We start from the raw sequence: 12,978 nt of genomic DNA, 5'->3' as shown, positions 1-12,978 counted from the left end.
TGCCTTTATCTCTACTAGTCGATGCTCCTCCAAAATTCTCAACTTCACATGAACAATTACATATCATATAATTGTTGATGAGTCACGAAACTAACTAATATTTCGACGAAGGCAAGCGCATCTATCGAATGGTAGTATAGTTATGGTGAGTCCGGAATATCGTATCCACGAGGACTAAAAGTATTAGTAATAACTATCTTTCTATTATTTAGCCTATAATTAAGGGGATTTGTTTTAATCTAAAATTAACTAACTAATTAACTATGAACACGACAGAGAGCGAATTAGGAAAATACTTAAGAAAACCAATGAGAGAGACAATGTAACGCCCCAATTTTCGGGAATTCTGTGAATGTTGGCATAGGTTTAATTATGTTGTGGGCCTCTAGAAAGCCCAAACTTAAGATAGAACCCGACAATTTTAGTTAATTTTTGTTCCATAAGAAAAAGGGGGTGAAATTATGAAATAGGACCTATGTGAAAATGTTTGAAAATGCTATAGGCTAAATTGAAGTGGCCAAATAAATAGGAGTGCAAAATAGGAGGATTTGCATGACAAACCTCCCATTTTACATGAAGTGGCCAGCCATCATGTTGTTGTAGACAAAATGTACACTTGATATCCATAATTTATGGTACAACTTGATACAAATTGATAATAGGTTAGGTAAATGTTCAATGATAATAGGTTAGGTAAATGTTCCATGATAATGGGTTAGGTAAATGTTCCATGATAATGGGTTAGGTAAATGTTTCATGATAAGAATTTCATGTCTTTTGTATTAAAGAATTAAATGGATGAAATATGAAGTTTTATTAAAAGAAAAGGGTGAAAAGAACAAAGTTTTGTCCATCTTTGTTCATCATAGCTGAAAGTTAGAGAAGAGAAAGGAGAGGAGAAAGCTCTTGAGTATTCGGTCATTAGGAGGAGGAAAATTGAAGGTAAGTTCTTGGTACCTTGCTTCTATTTTGAGGTTCATGAGTTCTTCTTGATTCTACCTTAACTCTTGAAGTATATTTTGATTTTTAGTTGTGTTGTGAGCATTTAGTCATGAATTAAAATGAAGGAAATGGTTGTTGTTTCATGTTCTTTTGATGAAAAATGGAAGATAGGTGAAGTTGAGCCAAACAAATGAGCATGCATATGCCTTAGATGTTAAAGGAAAAATCAGCTAACATGTTGTGCTTTAAAATGATGAAATGGAGATTATACTTAAGTAAAATCATAGATATGTGATGATTGATTGGTGATATACATGTTTAAATAACAAGCATGCAAGTTAGGTGTGAAAGAGTGATTTGGTAATAAATCTGCTTGAGACAGCAGCAGTAACGTGACTTTGGAAAATCACCATAAATTGTGGGAGATGAGTTAGAAGCTGCATAAATTATGTAATTAAAGCTTAATGAGTCTAGTTTCAAATGGAATAAACTAGAACATATTTTGAATTCTGTAGAATGAGAAATTTGATTCGTAATGAAGAGTGGTCAGATTAGTCAAACAGTGAAACATGGGAAACTTTGAGAAAAATCTGGTATTGATTGGCTAAACTAAAAATTCTGAAAATTTTATGGATAGAAGATATATGAGTCTATTTTCAAGGAAAATTAACGGAACTTGATTTGGAGTTTCGTAGCTCCAGTTATAAATGATTTAGTGACTGTTGCTCAGGAAGACAGCTTGCAGTGAAATTATGATTATGTGGTAAACATTGACAAAAATTTATTAATGAGTTGCTTATTGTTTTCTTATAAGCTTACTATGATCTGTAGGTGTGATTGGCCAAATATTGTAAGGGGTTAATACGTAGTTTGTATTTGAATAGTTAGATTAACGTGTTAGTAATCCAATTGTAGGCGGTTCGTGTGTGGATCTCACAAGATATCGTCACAAACAGTGTGTAACTAACACCCTCTTTCTTAGTCTAGATCGGCAAAAGTCGAAAAGTCGAAATGCGAAAACCGGTATTTTGTAGATTTGCGAGTGTGCGAATGCTCGTGAGGTAAATCGATTAATGTTTTTGGTAAGCTGCAAAATTTGGACCGCAAAGTGCATGATTTACGTGCCTTCGATATTTTGGGCTTAATGGGCCAAAATTGGAATGATGGGCCAACGGGCCCAATTCGTAAGAACCCTCGATGACGTGATTCGTTAGTACGTGAAAAGTAGGAATATGCATGAAAACCCTAAAAGCAGCTAAATTACTATAATACCCTATGTATGGAAAATTCTTGTTATACCCCTAGGTGCAAAATTACCAAATACCCCTAGGTTAAATTGACCTAAATGCATGTTTGATGTTGTTATTTATCGCATGCCATGTTGTTATTATCTGATGCATGGGATTGGGATATTGACGGAGGAAGTCTGAAAGTGGCTTGTCCACGTCTTGGAGGCTTTGCCTCAATTTATCGTTAATCGAGCAATAATCTTGCAATCTGTGGAGTGTTGGGTGGGTGGGTTGAGCTATCCCACATGGAGTGTATGGCTGGTACGGTGGAGTGTAGTGGTTGGTGGGTTGAGTAGTCTCCCAAATGGGTTTGCATATGTTATTGATGTTGCATGTATTTTGAAATGGGCCTATGGGCCATCATTATCTGAATAAGGGCTAAGGCCCGGTTTATTGTAATCTGAAAAGGGCTTTGGCCCAGACCATCATATACTGAATGGGCTTAGGCCCAATGGGCTTGAGCTGACTTGGGCTTTGAATGGGTTTTCCTTACACATTGAGTTTCCCCAAACTCACCCTTTTATTTTCATCCACGCAGAAATCCCCAACCATAGTGGGCTTGGAGTCGTGAGGGAATTGAGTGGCCACCGTTCGAAAGTTTGATTTTCTTCCGTGAACTGGACATCCTTTATTTACGTTTGAAGTTTTGGGTTTTAAATGTAATAAGGCCGCTTAATTATTTTTGATGGTTTTAATATGTATTACTAAGATAGGTATTACTTATTTTAACTGTTGAAATTGGATAGCTTTAGGTGCGTTTTCAAAAACAACAATTGATTTCAAAATAACTCGACAATAAGCAAAGCTTCCCAATGAAAGTATTTTCCAAAATTAATCACTTTTCCTAAAATGACTTAATCAAATCGATTTCTAGAAATATCCATGACGTTAAGGTGTGGCAATGGCGGTATGCATGTCTAGGATTGGATCCGAAGGAGCTTGGTATAGCGATCCGATGGACTCACCACCTCTTTTCCGGTTTCCTACGGTGCATGACTTCCATTCACTTTAATCCTTAATGAATTAATCTTTTGAACATCAAGTACGATTTTTCTGGACTTAGAATGGAAATTTTTTTTTTTAACGTTTTTGATGTGGCATGCCGAATCCGGCCATAACTTCTGGGCCGGGTTTGGGGTGCTACAGACAATACCCAGGAAAGAATCCACCTAGACTTCACTTATTATTCTGACTCTGAATCAAACGATTTATTTACTTGTTTTGATTCGTAGAAATCCCTAAATTATGTTAATATCTCTTTCGAGACTAAGAACAACTGACTCTAGGTTGATTAATTGAAATCTCTTTCTAACTAAAACCCCTATCGTCGCATTAAATCGATCTATGGATTCCCCTATTAGATCTCACTCTAATCCAGCAGATTTATATCGTCCTATTTCTAGGATTGCATGCAACTCCACTTAATTATGTTAGATCTATTTTTAAACAGGGACTTTTGCTCTACTGAATAAGCACATCAAACTTGGAATAATATCCTGAAAATATTAAGGCAAGGATTAAGAACACATAATTAAGAACAAGAACAAGTATTTATCGTGTAATTCAGATAATTAAATAATAAGATCCATCGTAGGTTTCATCCTCCCTAAGTATTTAGGGGGTTTAGTTCATGATGTAAAAGGAAAACATCTCAAATTTAGAAAAACAACAAGACATAAAAAACCTAAATAAACTTCGAGAGAAATTTGAATAGAGATCTTCAATCTTGAAGTGGATCTGCTTCCGAGATGATTCCAATGGCTTCCTTCGAGTAATTTCTGCTTTCTACTCTGCGTGTCCCCTTAGGTCTACTTCTAGTGTGTTTATATAGACTTTAGAATGTTCAAAAACCCTAAAAATTAGCTTTTTCCACGTGTTTGGGAAACAGTGAGTGATATCGACACGGGCTGCCACATGGGCGTGTGCTCAGCCCGTGTGGAAATGGTTTTAGCTGTGTGGATGCTTAAATCTGCCCGTTTTGCCCCTTTTTGGCCCATTTTCTGCTCCTTTTGTTCTCCTATGCTCTCCTGAGTATAAAACATGAAATTAAAGGATTAACAGCATCAAATTAACTGAATTAAATAATAAATTATCCAAAAAAATGCTAAGCATGGGATTAAAACATGTTATATTTACGGTTTATCAATTGTTTAAAATAATTTAATCCATTTTTCATTTAACAGCAATCCCCTATTTATGTTAACTATGACAGATTCTCACTATACTATTACTTGACTTTATTTATCTAATTATTTGACCCTCCTAACTTACATATATTTGTAAATCTAGACCATCAATTAAAGGTAACCTCACTAAATCCTATTCTTTCAAAATAACCATTGTTCATCATCTTCTTCAAGAGCAAAACCCTTCTGTTTATAAGTTTTCTTAAAAACTTTGCTAAACAGGATCGTAAACCTTCTATTTTTTTATTAAAGCTCTTTGAAAATCATTTTAGAAAATATTTCATAGATTTTCCAGCTTCGATCTACCATTTTCATGAAGCCAAACATATAAAAAAATAAAGTTTATTTATAATTATTATCTAAATTGTAGATACTTTAGCCAAAATCATTAATGCAGATTTGATATGAAAATAGATTGTTTACCTTCGATCTTGCTATCCTTCGTGACTTCTAAATGGTCCGCTTAATAACTGAACCAAAGCTTAAGAGAACAAATGATGTTTTACTTGAGAATTTAAAGAAGAAAATAGTGCTTGAATGCCCAGAAAATGCAATGCGCAATAAAATTTTGAAAGAAAGTTAACTACCAGTTGTAACAACTTTTGAAATGAAGAAAGTGTTAAAAAAGAGAAAATTATAATAAAAAAAGGAAATTAAAACGGGAGGAAGAAAATGAGCAGTGTTGGCTTATATAGCCAAATTCATTTATAAAGTTGGTTTATTTGTCCTATAGATCCCTCCTAACTCTACCATTATTTTAATAAATCTCCTACTAACCATTAGTCCTAATTTGCCTATTTAAGTTCCCCACTTTAGCTTCTATTCCTATTTAGTCCTAATTACTAACGTGTTTTCTATTTATTCTATGTTTAATCTATAATTTAATGTCAATACTACCGACCCTGTTTCCAGGATGTAACAGTGCATATTAATTACTGTCGTTAAATTTTCCATTTTTCTCTAACAGATTGCACAATCACCAATCCACCTAATTATTTTTCCACATAATACATATATTTTCTTTTTTCTTTTTTCCCTTTCTTTCCTTTTATTATTTCTTTTCTTTTCTTCTTTTTCTTCTCAACCCTAGCTGTTGTCATCGAGGTTGTCCACCACTGCTGAATCCAACCTCCGTTCAGGCCATCGATACCATTGGAAGAAAGCATGTACTCTCCTCTCTCTCAATCTACCAATGCCAATCTTCCAAGAAACCAACTCCAAATCTTCTAACAACATTTAAAGTTTTGAACCACTCTTTCTTTGATCTCTGTTTCGCACCGTTTGATCATCGTCGGTCAGGGATATGTTGTTGCCTATAATTAAACACGCCTTCTCACCATTTGGATCCTCGAATGGGGCTTCAGTGTTTAAGAATCTGGGTTCAAACTAAGATAAGTATTATGGCTTTTCTTTTTATTTTTGCATCTCCTTTTTTATTCTCCAAGTTTTTCTTTTTCGATGCTTGCAAGTAAGGTTTAAAGATTATCAAATCCTTTTTTTTTTCTTTTTTATTTTACTGTGTTTATTGGCTTCCATTTTGGTATTCTAGGCTGTTGAGGGTGAGTCATGTTAGGGGTAAGATTGAAGTAGCCAAATGGTTGTTATGTTAGGATCTAGTGCCTTTAGTGTAGTATATTTATCAATTTGTATTAGTAATTTTTGAACATATTGGTTTAAATAAAATTCCATTATATGTTAATATCATTTCTATATGCTTTCAATGGTTTTTCACACAAAGTAAAATGTAAAAAATATTAGCTCATTGATTATCTAATATTTAACTAATATTATATTGAATTATGTGGTCAAATCATAATGCGAGAAGACATATTAGTAGATAATCTAAACAATCAATAGTCTAACAGAAATTGAGAAAATTAATTGAAAGACTATTATGTTGCCTATCAAGTCTATTTAGGGAGATGTCTTGTCTTGAGTATCGGAATGGATGACTCCCAGAAGATAGAGACATAGATGTCATTATCTAGACTGACAATACATTAGACTTAACCCAAGTTGAATTTAGCCTAGATTCGTTTATGGATTTATTCACTTGTGATGTTCATAATGTAGCATACCTCAATCTTGAATAAATGATGGACAATTTATGTGTAACTCATATAGTCTGATCTAAATGAAAATATGAGTTCAAATAGATAAGGAACTAAAACTTGGTTTGTTGGGTATACGACTTCTTTATAATATAGTATCATGCCACAATAGTGGAATTCATAGTCCAATAAAAAGGTAAATGATATACTTTCATTGGCATTACATGATTGAAAAAAAAGGAACATGATCGCGGGTAATTTGTCATAAGACAAATGATTTAATTACTATGTGTTAGTAATTAACTTTTTCATATAAGAAGATGTTAGAATTAAGTGACCCAGATCATTATTTAAATAAAATGCAGTGGTAAAATAAAATAAAAGTAAAATCCATATAGAACTACACTTCTTTTATTTTATTTTAGAATAAGGTGTTTTAAATCTTATTAAACTCTATCTATTTTATATTGATTAGAATAAGGTGTTTCAATATTACCACACTCTTATTAGAATATGGCTTTATAAACCTATAAATAGACAAGGTCTATTCCTCTTGTAATTATTCGAATTCGACATAGTGAATTTTCTTCTCCTCTGTCCGTAGTTTTTCCCCAAAAGGGTTTCCATGTAAAATCTGTGTTTTTTATTTTATTTTATTTTATTTTCACAGAAGATATAATAGAAACTATGAGATAAAATAGGATCATACTGAGAGAATAAATTTATCCTAAAGAGATTAAGAATAAACTATGAATGTAACACATTTATGACAATGTCATTAGACGAACACTTAATAAAGTAACTTTAGTAATGATATATAATAAGAGGGAGTTCAGTCATGGTACTATAGTGGAATGACTCCATGATTAAATGAGTTGTAATTAATCGGTGAAGAGCTAAAACTTAATTACAAACTATTTGAGCCCTAATTATATATATCTAATCGGTCCCTCAACTAGCTCGAGATAACTTGAAATGAATTGTATGTAGATTTGATAGGTTGTGGAATGAATGAAAACAACAAGTAAGAGAAATAAATCGCATGTATCACTATGTGTAGTGAATGCATTATCTCACTAAGTACAAAATGTGACTTAGAAAATTAATTTAATATATTCAAATTATTATTTAAATTGATTGTAATTAAATAATTGAAATTTGAAGTGAGAATTAAATTAATTAGTCATAATATATTTGTTGAATAAGACAATTAAATTAAAATTCTCATAGATTTTAATTGGCAAAGTTGTCATGACTTTAGTGAATTTTAAATTGGGTTGAGAAAATAAATTAATTAAGAAATTAATTTAGTTAATTAAATTAATTGATTAAATAAATAATATTTTGGATAATAGAAAATATTTATTGTGTTGGATAAATTATACATGTTGAATAAAAGTCCAAATAACATATAATTAGATCCAATACATGAAAGACCCAAATAGCTCGAAGAATACAAGGGGTGGCAATCCTTAGTGTATACTAGGGCATGCCGCCATCCCCTAGTTGAACTTCAAGTAAAACTCGTATTTTTTATTAAAATATTATTATTTACTTAGACCTTATTCGAACAGAACTCTTGTACTGTTTCTCTATAGATAAGAACTATGAGTTAACCTATTGACATACACTTTTTGAGAACCGATATTCTGTTGAAAAATAGTGACAATTTATTTTAAGAATAAATTTTATTTTTCTCAAGAATACTCATAATTTTCGATGCATATAGAGAATAAACGTTCCTACTGAAAGTTAAACAATTTTTATTTTATTTTGTGTCATAATTCAATTTGCTTGAGCTCACATTCAAGCAATTCGGAGTTCAAGGATAGCAGAGAAGATCAATTGGTTGAAAGCTGGGAAACGACCTAGATTGCCTTCACGTAAAGTATAAGTATAATTTCAATTAAATTTTATTACTATAAATATCACAATGGCTTAGTTTTGAGAAAAATTTCAAATTTTCGTCGTGCTTAAAAATATTGTTTCCCAAATTGATTTTTCCAACATGTTGTCGTGTATGGTGTTGGGCAATTCAGGTTGATGGGGTTGAAGGGAATGGTGGTTAGGGTTGATTATGATGAAGGGAATGCCATTTCTCTCTCTCTCTCTCTCTCTCTTAAAACAATCATTTTTGGCTAGTTCATTTAGTTAATTTTTTTTAATTAGTTAGAAATATATGTATTACATGGACAAAAAATTAGGTGAATTGTTAACTGTGCGATCCTTGAAAGGAAAACAAAAAACTTAACGACAGTAATTGGTTCGCACAATCATTTTATTAAGAGTGATTAAATTGAGAAAAAAATTTGACTAACTGAAATAGGACAAACCCTATGTTAGAGTAATCATGAGTGTAGTTTACCATAAAAAAACTTACTTGGTAGCTATGTAACTAAAAAAATGATATTGTTATGAACTTAAATTTAATAAAATAATTAAAAAAAGGTTATGGACATGAATTTTAAAAATTGAAAAGTACAATAACTAAATTGTTAAAAAGTAAAAGTACAAGCACTAAATTCCAACTTTTAAAATTACACAACATATTTTAACCTAATCTATATGTAATAACTGAAAATTACTTTAAAACTAATTTCGTAGCCTTTTTCAGTATTCATTTTGATAGCTAAACTTTAGAGTAGATTATTGTTTACTGTTTCAATCAATCATTTTATACTTTGAATAAGTGAAAGACACTCTGGAAAAAATAAAAAAATTTCCCAGGATTGTTCCAAAGGAAGATTTATGTTTTTCTTCTTCAACGCTTTTTTCTTTGTTATTAATGGTGACAAACCACCAGGAATCTATGAGCAGTGTTGGAAGGAGGCATGAATGAAAAGAAATTAATGGGAAACAAGTGGGGTTATCACTGAAAACCAGGCTTTTGGGTTTTCCCTGATAGTTTATTATGGATAATTTTCCAAATCAAACAGGCCCTTTAAAAAGATCTTCCATGGATCACTAAAAGTTGTAGAACCAGCTGTTCTGGCCTGGGTTTGAATTCATGAAAGCATTTCACCCTTTTCTTCTTGTAAGTTTTTACATTATTTTTGTTATAGATTGTACAGTTTCGATGAGGTTTTTGTGCTGCTAACTGTGTAGGGTATTGTTGTTCCTATATTATTGTAATGTGTTTTTTGTGTTAAATTATTTTGATTACATGGAAATGTTTTTTGCTTATAACTTCATTGTTGTTCTAAATTCCCGAAGGTGAAGAAGCAAGTTTATAAGGCAATGGATGAGAAGCGAATTTCTGGTTCATGTCTAATCATCTCCGAAGACAATAAAAGTGACAGCTTTTATCCAATGTGTTTTGGTGTCTCTTGTGCTTTCTTTGCTCTCAGATTCCTCATAGGAACCGAAAAGGGTGATGAGAAATGGTGTGAATTTCGTGATAAAATGGTTCAAGGAAGTGCTCAGCTCTTGGGGTTGCTTGCATGGAGAATCCAGAGAGAAGAAGTCAATCTAGCAAAGGCTGAACTTGTTCAAAAGCTTGAGACGGCTGAGAAAGAGATTGAGGAGTTAAAGCAAATGAGACATGAAGATGCAAAAGCAAATGAGAAGGTTGTCGGCATCTTTGCATCACAAGAGCAAGGATGGTTGATTGAAAGAAAGAAGCTTCGGCTGCAAATTGGAGCCCTTATAAATGAATTGAGAGTCCTGGAGAAGAAGAAAGATAATGAAATTGCTGGCTTGAAACAAAAATTCGATGAAATGGAAATCTTGGTGAAGTCTAAGGATAAGATGATTGAAGAAATGGGGGTGAAAGGGAAGGAATTAGAAGAGAAGGCAATGAAGTTGGAAAGTGTTGCTCAAGAATTGAGGGAAACAGCAAAGCGTGAAGCTCAGGAGCATTCCAACGAGATTTGGAAGCACAAAACTGCTTTCATTGAGATTGTTTCAAATCAAAGGCAACTTGAAGCAGAGATGGGGCGAGCCTTTAGGCAAGTTGAAGCTACAAAAATGGAGCTTGATGCTGTCCTAGAACAAAAGGAGGAATCAGTTGTGTTGGCACAAAAGCTGTCCATGGAAATCACGAAAATGCGCAAGGATTTGGAGCAAAAAGACAAGATTTTGTCTGCAATGTTAAGGAAATCGAAGTTAGACACAGCAGAGAAACAATTGCTTTTGAAAGAAGTTAAAGTATCAAAGGCAAAGAAGAAGCAAGCTGAGCTAGAAACAGAAAGGTGGAAAGCAGTCTCTGAGACTAGACATGAGAGACATTCATTGAAGGGTATGTTCAGTAACCAAGCCCAAGCCAGTGCAAAATTGGATTATCCAGAACTGAAAACAGACCCAGAAGCCTTTTCTCTTCTTCCAGATTGTCAATCTCCACAAGGAACTGAGGATTTAGGTGAGAACTGAGAGCCTTTATGCCTTTATGTCTTATTGTGTTTATGATCTAATCGTTTCTGCATTGGGTTTTTGTTGAAACAGTGGTGACAGCTGATGTTAAAAGGCTAGAAAGTTGGGTTCGAGCGGAGGCAGAAAAGTATGCGAATGTGATTGAGAAAAGACATCATTTGGAACTGGATGCATTTGCTGAACAAATGAGACTGAAAGATGAGAAGTTAGAGGGTTTTCGCTGGCGACTGTTGAGCATGGAACTAGAGTCGGAGCGGTTGCAGTCCCATGTTGATGGACTGAACCAGGATGTGTCTCAGCTCAGACAAGACAACATGAAATTGGAGGCCATGCTATTGGAGAGAGAAGAAGAATTAAATTCCTTGAAGGATCAGTTTGCATCACAATTAAAGCCTATGAGTTGTCAAAAGAGTGACATATTAAATATATCTCTGCACGATCCAGCTTTGACACATGATTCCTTTTGGCCTAAAGTCAGGATTGTAAAGAAAAAGGCAACCGAGAAGGAGCAAGAAAAAAAAACAAGCCTGCTAGATAAAGAAGAGATAATCCCATCTTGCAAAGACTCCAAAAACATCAGATTGATTGTTCAATCACCTGAAAAGGATTTTGAAGAAGAAAGAGAGTCTGTCGACCCTGGTTCACTCCAGAAAGAAACTAATGATTCATTGGTGGTGGATTGTGTTGACCATTCCAGGGGTGCCAGTGCTAAAACCAAAAACAACCCATGGAGGATGGATCTTCAAGCTCTTGGAGTTTCTTACAAGATCAAAAGGTTGAAACAGCAACTTCTCATGCTTGAGAGGTTAAAAGGAAAGCAAGAAAGTGGAGAGGATATGGATGGGGGTGACAATGGGATCAAAGGGTTTCTGTTGTTGATCTCTTTGCTTAATAAACAAGTCAGCCGCTACCAGTCCCTTCAAGGGAAGACTGACGATCTCTGTAAGCGGATGGTAAGCAATGACATCAATGACTTTCACTGGTGATCTGCAAAATTTTGAACATTTTCTTCTTTGTTTGCTGCTAGAAATGAAATCAAACGCTACTTCATTACTTTACTGTGGTCTATGACTACTTTCTCATCACAATCTCATCTACAATTTTCAGAATGAGAATGAGATAGACGCGAGTCAAGGAGATTGCAGCAATGTGAAAACGAAAGGAGGAACCACCAGAAGCCTGGAGCATTTCCTAGAGGAGACATTCCAGTTGCAGAGATATATGGTTGCAACGGGTCAAAAGTTGATGGAAATTCAATCCAAAATAGCCCCTGGGTTCAATGGGGTGGAGTTAGACAAGACAGCCACCTTCGACATGAAGCAATTCTCTGATAATATTAAATCTTTGTTTCAGGAAGTTCAAAGGGGTCTTGAGGTCCGAATAGCTCGAATCATTGGAGATCTTGAAGGAACATTGGCTTGTGAGGGAATGACACATTTTAGAAGGTAGGAAGCATTGTAGAAAAGTGAAAGCTCAAATAAGGATAATTATACCACTTGTTCTTCTCCATGTTGAATATCTATAATCCAATTTGTATATATAGTAGCATTTACTGATTTTGGTTTATGATTATTTTCTCACCCCTTAGATTGAGATTGCTCGAATCCTCAAAGCGCTCCTTTCCTCACCTTTTCCCTTTTGAAACTAAAACACCATTAAAAGTAGAAAAGAAAAAGAAAAAGAAAAAGAAAAAGAAAAAGAAAGACTTATACAGTTAAATATGTTACGGGATATAGATACTTAGTTTTGACTACTTGCATTTTATCTCTTCTTTAATATAAATAATATTATATTTCAAGAAACTATGCTACCAAGTGTAGAACAACTAGCATCCTCGTTTCACTTAATATCTCTTCCGGAGCAATAACTATTGTTTAGAAAGTTGTTCAAAATAACTGTTGTTGGAGAATAACTATATCCGAAATAGCTATGTTCAGAACATAACTTTAGTTGTTATTTGAAAACAACTCATATTGAGAACAACTAAACTTTGGAACAACTCTTAATCAGAATAATGACATTTCAGGAATAGTTATGTTTAGAATAATCATTGTTTGGAACTTGTATTTAAAACAAATGCATGTTTTTTTTATTTTTCTGGAATATTCATTATTCAAAACAAGCTCTATCAAGAAAAACATC

At 33.6% G+C, this 12,978-nt stretch overlaps 1 protein-coding gene across 1 annotated transcript; it reads left to right on the top strand.

The window, feature by feature from the left end:
- The first annotated feature begins 9,076 nt into the window (after positions 1 to 9,076).
- LOC108463559 (uncharacterized) lies at positions 9,077 to 12,402 on the top strand. Its single transcript, XM_017763487.2, has 4 exons — positions 9,077 to 9,502; positions 9,682 to 10,825; positions 10,909 to 11,789; positions 11,944 to 12,402. Exons 1-4 carry the CDS (start codon positions 9,476 to 9,478, stop codon positions 12,283 to 12,285), a joined length of 2,394 nt encoding a protein of 797 aa, XP_017618976.1. The 5' UTR covers positions 9,077 to 9,475; the 3' UTR covers positions 12,286 to 12,402.
- The last annotated feature ends 576 nt before the right edge of the window (positions 12,403 to 12,978 follow it).

The sequence above is a fragment of the Gossypium arboreum genome, chromosome 1, assembly GCF_025698485.1.
Source record: "Gossypium arboreum isolate Shixiya-1 chromosome 1, ASM2569848v2, whole genome shotgun sequence".
NCBI lineage: Eukaryota > Viridiplantae > Streptophyta > Magnoliopsida > Malvales > Malvaceae > Gossypium > Gossypium arboreum.
Note: the sequence above shows the minus strand (reverse complement) of the source record. Positions and strands in the feature narration are given on the sequence as shown.